General features: G+C 40.0%; 1 protein-coding gene across 7 annotated transcripts in view; it reads left to right on the top strand.

Moving 5' to 3' along the window:
* The window catches only part of LOC117400475 (tyrosine-protein phosphatase non-receptor type 3-like), a 141,159-nt gene extending 129,365 nt beyond the window's left edge, over positions 1-11,794 (top strand). For all 7 annotated transcript variants that reach the window (XM_034000509.3, XM_059022798.1, XM_059022795.1 and 4 more), the window contains exons 25-27: positions 4,107-4,252; positions 7,228-7,363; positions 11,364-11,794. In XM_034000509.3, coding sequence (XP_033856400.1) covers positions 4,107-4,252; positions 7,228-7,363; positions 11,364-11,441 — 360 coding nt within the window. In that variant the 3' untranslated portion in view covers positions 11,442-11,794. The remainder of the gene's footprint in view (positions 1-4,106; positions 4,253-7,227; positions 7,364-11,363) is intronic.
* The last annotated feature ends 227 nt before the right edge of the window (positions 11,795-12,021 follow it).

Below are 12,021 nucleotides of genomic sequence, written 5' to 3'. Positions count from 1 at the left end.
AGAGATTTGGAGAGGAACGGGAGACGGGATGATAGTTCTGGGCAGAGGGAGGGTCAAGAGAAGGTTTCTTAATAATGGGGGTTATGGGAGCAGAAAAGAGGGAAATGAGTCGGTTAATGAGGGAGATAAATGGAAGAAGAGCAGGGGCAATAGATTGGAAATAGCAAGTAGGAAGAGCGCAAGTAGTTGGCCTGGAATCCAGAAGTAAGGAGCAAATCTCCGGGTCAGATAGAGGTGAAGTTGAGAGGGGAGAGGTGGGGGGGAGGGTGCAAGAAAGCGGGATGTGTTCAGGTTGGGGAAGAATAAAGAAAAGATGGTCTGGCGAATAGATTCTGAATGACAGCCTTTGAGCTCACTGGGTGCCTGGCCAGCAGGGTTTGCTGCAGCGCACTGAGGAGAAACGGTCCCTGATGGTTTTGCCTCCCTAACCTATGGGACTGCCAGAGCCAATGTGCCGCTCCCTTGGGAGTCCCCAGCGAAGACCGGCCCACTTCAATTAGCCAAGACACAACATATTTATATTAAATAGAAGAATGAATCAGTTTTTCAGCATAGCGAAACCAGAAATATCACCCACCACATACACTCGCCATAAAAAGCTCTGAGAGATGCTTTTTATAGCTAATACTGCTAAAATTTCTTGTTCTTCAACCATTCTGATGTAGACTTGCTTGTGTGTTTCGGATCATTGTCTTGCTGCATGACCCAGCTGCGCTTCAGCTTCAGCTCACAGACGGATGGCCTGACATTCTCCTGTAGAATTCTCTGATACAGAGCAGAATGATGGCAAGTCGTCCCCAAACCATGACACTACCACCACCATGCTCTTACTGTGGAATGCAGTGTTTGGTTTTCGCCAGACAACAGGGCCCATGTCAGCCAAAAAGTTCCACTTTTTACTCATCTGTCCATAGAACATTGTTCCAGAACTCTTGAGGATCATCCAGGTGCTTTTTGGCAAACTTGAGACGAGCATTCATGTTCTTCTTAGTGAACAATGGTTTCCGCCTTGCCATGAATCCCATTTTTACCCAGTGTCTTTCTGATGGTGGAGTCATGAACACTGACCTTAGCCGAGGCGAGAGAGGCCTGCAGATCTCTGGATGATATTCTAGGGTTTTTTGTGACTTCCTGGATGACTTTACGCCTTGCTCTTGAAGAGATTTTTGCAGGACGGCCACTCCTGGGAAGATTCACTACTGTCCCAAACTTTCTCCATTTGGACAATATGGCTCTGACTGTGGTTCGGTGGAGCCCCAGAGCCTTAAAAATGGCTTTGTAACCCTTTCCAGACTGATAGGCATCAACAACTTTTTTCCGGAGGTCTGCAGGAATTTCTTTTGTTCGTGGCATGATGTGCCTCTAGAACAGGGGTGGGCAATTCCGGTCCTGGAGGGCCGGTGTCCCTCCTGGCTTTTGTTCCAACTGTGCTCTAAATTACTTAATTAGACCAATAATTGGTAATAATTGGTCCAATTAAGTAATTTAGTGCAAAGTTGGAACAAAAGCCAGGAGGGACACCGGCCCTCCAGGACCGGAATTGCCCACCCCTGCTCTAGAACCTGTGTGCTGACAACTTCACTCTGATAGTAAGGGCCAAAGTTAGTCAGATTTATATTGGGCAGGGCTGGCCCAAATCAGGACTGGTTGTTAACCAAAGTACTCAAACAGCTGACCCTAATTATCCCTTTAATTGGGTTGAGTTAACTAGGGGGGGGCAATAACTTTTTCACACCTGAAGATTGCATGTTTGATTACCTTGCACACCAAACAAATGAAAGAAGCACCAAACTTCGGTGTCATTTTTTCTCTGACTCCCTCTATATACTACTACAACCCACAAAAAAATCTGACCAAGTACAATGTGAAAAATGTGCAAAAATGCAGAAAATCAGACAGGGGGCAATTACTTTTTCACGGCACTGTATCTCTCCAGCTCAAACATAGCAGTATGTTTTTATTTTCTTTCTGAAGCCAATATGTAACCTGGTAACTAGAAATGCTGAAGAGCAAGTACAGTCGCAGACAAAAGTATTGGCACGTTACGCTTATTATACCATAATTCAAGGTAACAATTAAAGACAAGTGAGCTTTAACTGCTTTTTAATAAAACAAAATACACAATTTCTAGTAATTTTAACAAATAACATTTATCAAAAAACAAACAAATTCATTATACAAAAGTATTGCCATCCCTGCTTCAGTATTTGCTTTTATTACATCTTTCAGACATTTATGCTGATTCTTAACCAGTATGTTACATCTTATTGGTGAAATTCGGGCCCATTCTGTCTTGCATATTTCCTTCAGCTCAGACAGATTGGATACACATGCTTGACTACAGCTTTTTTTAAGATCAGTCTACTAAAGCATACCTATTGGATTGAGATCTGGTGATTGCAAAGACCATTCCAGAACCTTTATCTTTTATCATTATTTATTTTATTTTATTTTATTTTATTTTTTTTATAAAGAATTCCAGAGTTGACTTAGCCAGATGCTTTAGGTGGTTGTTGTGTTGAAAGATAAACTGTCTGCCAATCAGCCTATGAGCAGATGGTATCATTGTACATTGTAGAATGTTTTGATACTTGGCTGCATTCATTCGATCTTCAATAATATGAATGTCTCCAGTCCCTGAACTGCTAAAACACCCCCATGATCGAACCACCTCAATGTTTAACTGTAGGTACAAGGTTTTCTTCATTGAAGGCTTTCCCTTTTTTACTGTGGTCCATTTTAGATTCCTGTTTATTTCTTGGCAAATTGACAGTTTGTTTTATACATTTTCTTTAAAAATGGTTTGCAGCGCAGTCTACAGTACGTATATACAACTCTGATCAGGTGTCTTTTGTACAGTTATTTCCTGCACTATTATGTCTGATGCTTATAAATCTTCCTTTTAAGCCCTTAGCTGTTCAACAACATGGTGGGCAGCAAGTGTGATGAGAGAAGTATAGCCTTGGGACGCTGAGGAAGTGCAGGCTGTAGTTTCTCTGTGAGCAGATAGAAGTGTTCAGGAATATCTGTTGTGCATCAGAAATGAGAAAGTTTATGCCCGAATTTCTGAAGATTTGAAGCAAATGGACATATACTGACATAATACAAGATACAGCTCTACCGTTGCTCTATTAATTTTTAAACACCATTTGTTTGTGCATCTTTTGGCAAACTGAGTTAATTAATAACAATAATTAACTGTCTGTCATTGCATGTGATGTCAGTAACATGGCTCGGCTCTCCTTAACCGCACCGTGATGGTTCGGGACGGCCCTGGCGCGGCTCGGTTGTACAGTGGAAAAGAGGCATTCTTTTCAGATCAGTAAACTGGTAGAGCATACATACGCACCAATGGGATTGCATCCCAGAGACTGCCCTCACTTTCAAGTCTGCCTATTCATGCATATTCTGCAAGTAGAAAAGAAAAATGTGACATGGATCTACAGAACAAAGTTTAAAAACTGCTCTCCCTCTTGTGTAATAAGCCATACGCTTGAGATGAGTAAAATAAGAGGGATTTGTCGTCTATTTTAAAGGTGGTCTGTGATGTACAGAAGCTAAGCTCAGGCTATTCCTTTTCATTAGATTGCAGCAAAGCTAATCCTCCAACTGTGTTTTAGGCAGATAAAAGCTGGAACACTCTTGTGAAGGTTAAACAACATTTTCTCGTCTCCTCTTTTTTAAATTTATTTTACGTTTGTAGCACCTGAAAGAACATCCCACACGCTGTTTCTCTCTCTCTCTCTCTCTCTCTCTCTGTCACACACACACACTGAATGATTTTGGAGGCAAGATTAATGAAACTGCGAAGGAGGAGTAACCACCCATCTGTTGCATTGGCCTGACCTTTCCTTGGCAGAAACAGTCAGTACGAATTCAGTTGGGAACCACCATAATGGAAAAGTAGGAAGAGCAGGGCATCAAATTAATTAATGAGGTGTTTGATTAAGGTGTCCTAATGGGTTTATAGGCTCAACAATGCACATGTAATCAGATACCTTTTGGGGAGGGGAATTTGTGACATTTTGATGTTCAGTTTGTCATTGTCTCTAGCTGACAGCTTGATCTGGTCAGGCTGCATCAGTAACGTGTGTTTCCCTTTTCAGACCAGGGAGGAGCGCAGTGTCACTCACCTGCAGTACGTGGCCTGGCCTGACCATGGAGTTCCAGATGATCCCGCTGATTTCCTGGACTTTGTGAACTCTGTGAGACAGAAGAGAGTTGAGAATGAGCCCCTATTTGTCCACTGCAGGTAAGCGCTTCATTGCAGAGTTAGTGGGAGCTTGGTTCAAAGTGGGTTTTAAGACTTTAGTCGAAACATTTGTCTAATATGCATTTTACACAGTTTCATTTCTACATATTCTACCAATGAGTGTTTTATACTTTTATATTCTAGCATTTCACCTCTGGTGGCCTGGATTTGAATATTGAATAGGTCCCACCACATTAATGGAACATTTGCGTACTTAAATTGGTGCCTCATAGGATCTAAGTTCAGGCTAAAAAAAAAATGGAACCTATTCTTTCTACAGAAGAAGAGTTTGTGTTGACCCATTTAAAAAAAATTTTATTGGAAGAAAATTGAAGATCCAGGCAGACACTGTTTAAGATTTCAGGAACAGAGAAAGTAATCCAAGATTCGTTCAAAAACAGAAGAGGGGTGACTTGGCAGGATTTGTTGTGATTAATGGCCAATGTAAAGGTGAAGATAACACAACAGGCTTTGTTTGGTGGATTTGTTTGGTGTGCAAAGCGGTCTGATGCAAAATTCCAAACCGTTCTTAAGAGGAAAAAAAAATTCAATCAGTTACTGGTCATAAAAAACAGAGTTTATTTTTAATAACCGGAGATTCCCTTTCAAGTACGAAATGTAACCATTACCTCATGGGATATAATCTCTTCTAGCCCGAATTACCTGAGCACTTGTATCAAAGCTGCTCCTTTAAGAGCCCCGTATGTGTCGGGCGTCGTCTCCACCCCCAGAACGTAAATACGAGTGACGCATAAGGTTCAGCACCATTTTCTCTTTCAGCCTTTGCCTAAGGAGTGAGCTCTGACTTTAAGTCATAACTACGGAGAAGCTAATTTTAATTAACTTTCTCTCATTTCATACTTAAAATAATTTCGCATTTTAGCGTATTCGTCTTAGCTTTAGGTTTTGATGATGTCCCCTCCGCGGCCGTGTGCTGTGCGAAGCCGACTGGGAGATACTCAAAGTGAAGAATGGATCTATGAAAAAAACCTAGAAGTTTATGTTGACTCAGAAATGTCTTCATCTAGACAATGTGGGGAAGCTATAAAAAAGGCCAACAAGATGCTTGGATATATTGTGAAAAGTTTTGAATTTAAATCAAGGGAAGTAATGTTAAAACTTTACAATGTATTAGTAAGACCTCACATAGAATATTGTGTTCGGTTCTGGTCACCTGGTTAGAAATTGCTGCTCTAGAAAGAGTGCAAAGAAGAGTGACCAGAATTATCCCGGGTTTAAAAGGCATGTCGTATGCAGACAGGCTAAAAGAATTGAATCTATTCAGTCTTGAACAAAGAGGACTACAAGGTGATCTGATCAAGCATTAAAAGTTCTAAAAGGTATTGACAATGTCAAGCCAGGGGACTTTTTCAACCTGAAAAAAGAAACAAGGACCAGGGGTCACAAATGAAGATTAGATAAAGGGGCATTCAGAACAGAAAATAGGAGGCACTTTTTTACACAGAGAATTGTGAGGGTCTGGAACCAACTCCCCAGTAATGTTGTTGAAGCTGACACCTTCAAGAAGCTGCTTGATGAGATTCTGGGATCAATAAGCTACTAACATCCAAACAAGCAAGATGGGCTGAATGGCCTCCTCTCATTTTGTAAACTTTCTTATGTTCTTAGTCGCCGGCAATCAGAGCAGTTGTTTATTTGCTTCAGGTCTAAGTTCCACGGACGAGCCCTGTCTAAACAGCGGCTGTCAAGGTGGATTGCAGACTTGGTCTGGATTGCATATGATCTAGCCAACCTGCCCCCACCAGAAAAGGGCACTGGTCACTCCACAAGAGGCCTAGCAACCTCCTGGGCGTTATTCCAGGGTGCATCTGTCGCAGACAGCTGCTCATTCTGCTCTTTAACCCTTTTTTTTATTATTATTGCTTCACTTTAAGTTCTAGGGTAGTCAGCCACACACCTCTTGGACTTCTGGTGTTAAATGCTGAGGTTACTCAGTGTAACCTTGCAGCATATACACTGCATGAGGGTGTATCCTCATCGGTCCTCAGCCAGAATGCTAAAGGCAGTTTATCTTCCTTTTTATTATTATTTATTATTTTATTATTTAGTTCTTAGCAGACGCCCTTATCCAGGGCGACTTACAATTGTTACCAGATATCACATTATTTTTACATACAATTACCCATTTATACAGTTGGGTTTTTACTGGAGCAATCTAGGTAAAGTACCTTGCTCAAGGGTACAGCAGCAGTGTCCCCCACCTGGGATTGAACCCACGACCCTCCGGTCAAGAGTCCAGATCCCTAACCACTACTCCACACTGCTGCCCCTTTTCAGCACATCTGCCGGTGCTGCAAGTCTTTCACTTGCGACGGCTTGGGTATTCTATCCCATTAGGTAATGGTTACATTTCGTACTTGAAAGGGAACGTTAGGTTATTATCGTAACACTAGTTCCCTGAAATAGAAATGTAACTATTACCCTTCAAGGCCACTGTGTTTACTTCAAGAAAATGGCGCTGAGCCTTTATGTGTCATTCGTATTTATCTCCAGGGGGCAGAGACAACGTCTGACGCATACAGGGCTTTTAAAGGAGCAGCTTTGATATAAGTAATTCAGGCTATAAGCAATTATATCCCATTAGGTAATGGTTACATTTCTAAATTTTGCCATTGGAAGAAAATTACTTTTACGTGAGTTATGCTTTTGTCAGCCACCGCTCGTCTAGACTGGTTAATAAAAGAATAATGTAGCATTTTGTTTAGATGCCAAAGGAGGTGCATTGCTCTCTGTCTAATCCTTCTTCTCTTTTATTTATTTATTTATTTATTTATTTATTTATTTTTAATGATTTCTTTCAAAAGGGTTAGTCATTCACTGACAAGTATTTTTTTCTACCATTCCCACGCTTCTATTAGCATGTTTGTGTTGCTACTGCTGTTCAATAACGCTGTTCCCAGTTTGTACTAGGGTGTAAATTAATATTGCATGCAATGCTGCTCATTTCTCTACAGCGCGGGAATCGGTCGAACTGGTGTCCTGGTTACCATGGAGACATCAGTGGAATTAATTGAAAAGAATCAACCTGTGTACCCGCTGGATATCGTTCGAACAATGAGGGACCAGAGAGCAATGATGGTGCAGACAGTGGTGAGTACAAAACATCCTGTCTGAACAGGCTTCGGAGGTGATTCGACTTGCTCACGCTTTCTTTTTAATGGGGATTACTGAGTTTGCACATCCAGCTGAAAATTCACTGTGGTCTTTACCGCTTAATGTTAAATTAATTTCAAGGCTTTTTTTTAAACTAGCTGGGTGGGTAACCTGAAAGAAACCAGTAAAGGTGTGTGGTCCAGTTCACAATTACTGCAGGAAACCTGCAAACCAGGCATTGCTAGAATACACTCTACCCTCTTCTGAAATTTCTCCATGAAACTTGTTGACTTTAGCAACTTTGAAATGTAAAAGCAGCAGCAGAACCATTTGCCATGGCTTGACACAGCAGACACATTTTGTCTGTATGGGTATTGACACATTTTGAATCACCTGCTTAGCCTTACAATGCTACTCTGTAAAAAAAACTATTTTCTATTATACACTGGAAACTTTGGTAGGGTTTGCAACAGTCCCAGTTCTGGGGCCTGAATTGCATACAATTCTACCAGTTTGCTTTCCAGTTAGCACTTTGCCCATATTAGAGTCTATACTACTAGGATTCAGACTTAACAATCATTACCCAGGGAATGGGTATTCATTTCGTTTTAGGGGAACGAAACACAACCTTATTTTATGTAGATAACTTGCTACAGCCTTTTTTGCAAAAGTCAACACCCCGTTTTGAACGATCGCCCCACCCCAACTTTTAGCTGAAAGTCAAATTTTCACCATTCATTTCTGTTTTTTTAATAACCATACGCAAATAATGGCTGACGGGAAATATCGTGGTTCACGTGAAAATAAAAACTACTTGGAAGTAGTTGCTCTGTGCATTGAGTGATAGCAAGATCCCTGCCCAGCGCTTCTTACATTATATTAAAATGCCACCAAAAAGAAGTTATAGACTTGCAACTAAACTTGAAATCATTGACTGGTGGAGGCAACACAATCAAAATTATCGAGGTGCGTGGGAGTTCAAAGTTGATTGGCGTCGCAATCAACATGATTGTACAGACTATAATATCGGGAAAATGGACGAAACAATGGTGAGATTTGATATGAAACCAAACGCAACCAACAGCATCTGTGGGGAAACAACTGTAAGAATCGCCACCACTGGGGGAACAGAGACAGGCTTTACCGTTGCACTTACTGCTTAGACATCGGGACATAAAAACCCAGCCTTTATTTGCTTCAAAGAACGAAATTACATCATTCCTCCCCGTTTGTTTGCACAGCTGCAAATCCCAGGCAATGTGAAAGTCACTGTAAATGGGTGGATGACTAGCCCAAATATGGTTGAATAGGCAAATCACATTTGGGCGTCGAACAACAATGATAAGCGTCCGCTGCGTCTACTCAACAGAGCACGGGTACATATGAAAGGCTGTGAAAGGTGATATGGAGAAACGAGACGTGTTCTACAGACAGCACTCGGGTATCTGTTACCCAGATACACGGCAGATGTGTTTTACTGGCCTTGTATTAAGAATAAAATCAATCCCCATTTTTATATATAAATTATATGTACAGGTATATGTAACAAATTAATGCACTTACCCGTCACATGCGATTTCTGACTCCATCACCAGCTTTGTGATACAAAGCCCATCTCTTTCAGTTTTACAATTTATTTGACTATCCATTGCAGCCCATGTTTTTTTTTCTCTGCATGCCAAATCAGACTGAAGCAGTTGCTATTAATTTAGATACAGACTGTAAATCTCCCCGCTACCAAACCACACCCCAGTTGTGACTGCTCATGAATATGCATGACAGTGGCAATTTCTTTATATTTTATGTTTATCTTTAATTATCTTTGTTATATTTTGCTTTATTTTACTGTTTGCTTATTGTTATTTATTTTTTTCCTTTTTTTTGTGGATTTTTTTGCGGTAAATAAATAGTGAGACCCTGTGCAATTACAAAACGCTTCCTCCATTTTCACCTGACGAAAATACAGCCAAAACAAAGCGAAGAGACAAGCTACGGTAATGTAAGTTAATAATTAAACAGTTTTAGATACTGTGATCTTTAGTTGCTTTTGTGCATTTTCATTTGCAAGTGAACTGTGACATTAGGGCCTTATCGAGCACTATATTCTGCAATTTTGAATACTGACTTTGGATACTGTTTTAATTATGGAAACTTCGTCATTGTGTTTTTTTTTAAATCTTTTACGTTGTATGCAGTTTCATTTTGCAGTTGGGTTGTTAACGGGGAATTTTACATACTGCTACGTATCAGATTTAAAAATATGTGCTGTATTACAATCCACGTCGTCTCTCTTGGCAAGTGATATTTTCATTATCATAGGTTCATTATCATATTGTTCTGTTGAAAATATAGTACTGTACCAACAAAACCAATACAGTACATCTAAATGGAAGCTGACTTATTTTAAAGTCTTTTCAGATATGTATTTTTGATATTGTATAATTTCTGTTACCTGAAAAATGGACAAGGGTTGGAACGGCCAAAATGAAATAATCAGGTATGTGTCACACGCGTTTAACCGTCACTGAAGTCAACATTTTATAGGGTCGGATATGTGTCCTGACTGCATATACCTGCTGGATTTACACCACTTGTTCAGCCTGCAGATGTTTCAAAACAAAGTTGAAGGAGTTGTGGGTACACTGGTGTCCAGAGTGGCGTGAGCTTGTAACTTCCATGTTCAGTTTTCTCACTGGACACTGCAATTTCCTACTTTAGAGATTATGTAAAACCTTTTATTTTAGTGGACCGAAAACTTCACGTTTTTTATATATACTTTTTAATGTAGCGACTTTTTTTTTTTTTGCGTTTTTCACTGACAAATGTGTTTTTTTTCATGATGTGCTTTTGCACTGCACACTGCAGCTTCAAAGTTTAATGTTTGTTTTGTGTGAAAGATTTGAACTGACAAAACAGTGGACATACTGCAGTAGCTTTGAATTGGATTTCACTCTTTTTTTCCAGGTAAACCATTTACTAAGTTGTATTTCACCAGTCATTAAATGTGTTAACTGCGCTTCTTGATTCTTTATCGTGACTGTGTGCTGTGCGCTACCTTTTTTTGAATTTTAAACATGCCTAATTGTAAACATAATCTATCTACCTAATGTTAAATACTCCTTGTATGCAATAATGCCTGTAATTTCGCAATGGGCGTTGACTCGGCAGAGTCCTGTATGCTGTACCAGGACTACATTTTTATGGGACTGTGTCATAACTCACTTTTGTTGTGCAACATTATTTTCCAGGGTGCATTGCCATTTATGACACTTTGGGTATTACCATGGGCTGGGAATCACTGGCTCTCCCGCACCGCCTGAGAGCAATGGTCCCTTAGTGGCAGGCTTAAAGCCAAGCAGTAGAAGCAGAGAATAAGACCAGTGGTCCTGCTGTCTGCAAAAAGGCCTTCATTTTCAACACTTCTTTAGTCAATGCTGTTGATGCCAAAGGAACTGTGCCACATTTCCAGTAAATGCAACTGACACTGATGCTGTCTATAGAGTTGCCATTCATTTTATTAATTTTTTTGTCATTTTTGACATCAATATTTTCAACAGCGTCTATAACTGTAGAAAATAGAAGATGGCCTGTAAGGATGACCCATAATGAATAATGTGTATAAACAACCCATGGCTAAAGAGTGTGTATTGTTATGTGTGCAGCATCCTGTACACGAAGAAATAAATAATACATAGGGAAGTATATTTTTAGTGTTAAATTCTCTTCAGAGTTAAGGAAAGTATATTTAAATGAACTCTAATTCAAGCAACTTCTCTAGTGTCCATGACGTTGCATGAAAGAATTTATTGCCATAAATCATTCCTCCACATTTTAAAATAAAATAGTTCCTTGTTTACTGTACTTCACCAGGTATCAAAGTAGCCTGCCGAAGAGAAGATTTTCATAATACTACCAAAACATGTTTCCCCCTAAAGAGTGATGTGTGTAAGTACAACAACTGTGTAGTAATCTTGCTTCTGTGTCCTGTTTGTCACAGGGTCAGTACCGGTTTGTGTGTGAAGCTATCCTGCGCGTCTATGAGGAAGGGTTGATGAAGCTTCAAGACTCCAGTTAGTGCTGATACTGATGAAGCAGCAGCAGCAAGCTAGGGGATTAATCACTACCCCTGTGAATTTCAGTCAGAGAGCAGAGTCCACAGTGATTCCAATTACCATCAGGTATCAGCAACAGAAAGAGAGAGACGGAGGTGATGACGTCTGAGCACATTTGAACTGGCACTTTAAACACATTGGGACGATCACTACTAAAGTATATATTTTCATAAGTGTCTTGTAAGGTTGTTGTTTTGTTTTGTTTTTTGTTTGGCTAACCTGTCAAAAACAATGAGAGGTGTGTGTGTTTTTTTTTGTTTTTTTTTATTGCCTATATAAAAGAAATAAAAAGCATCTGACTGCTGATGTCACAGTGTTTACTGTTGGTAGTCTGTTTGGAATTAAAAGGCAATATTGTTTATGGGTGAGAAGAAAATAACTGGCTAACATGATATGGGGGGGGGGGGGGTAAAAATATGTAGTTACAGAACTTTTATAACAAAGCTGCTTTTTTTTGTTTAAAAAAGACCAACACCGATTACTGCTGGAGTCAAGCACTATTTAAGGTCCTGTGTTATAGCCTATGTTTGTGAATCAACCTAT

This window comes from Acipenser ruthenus, chromosome 4, assembly GCF_902713425.1.
Source record: "Acipenser ruthenus chromosome 4, fAciRut3.2 maternal haplotype, whole genome shotgun sequence".
In the NCBI taxonomy this organism is placed as follows: domain Eukaryota; kingdom Metazoa; phylum Chordata; class Actinopteri; order Acipenseriformes; family Acipenseridae; genus Acipenser; species Acipenser ruthenus.
Note: the sequence above shows the minus strand (reverse complement) of the source record. Positions and strands in the feature narration are given on the sequence as shown.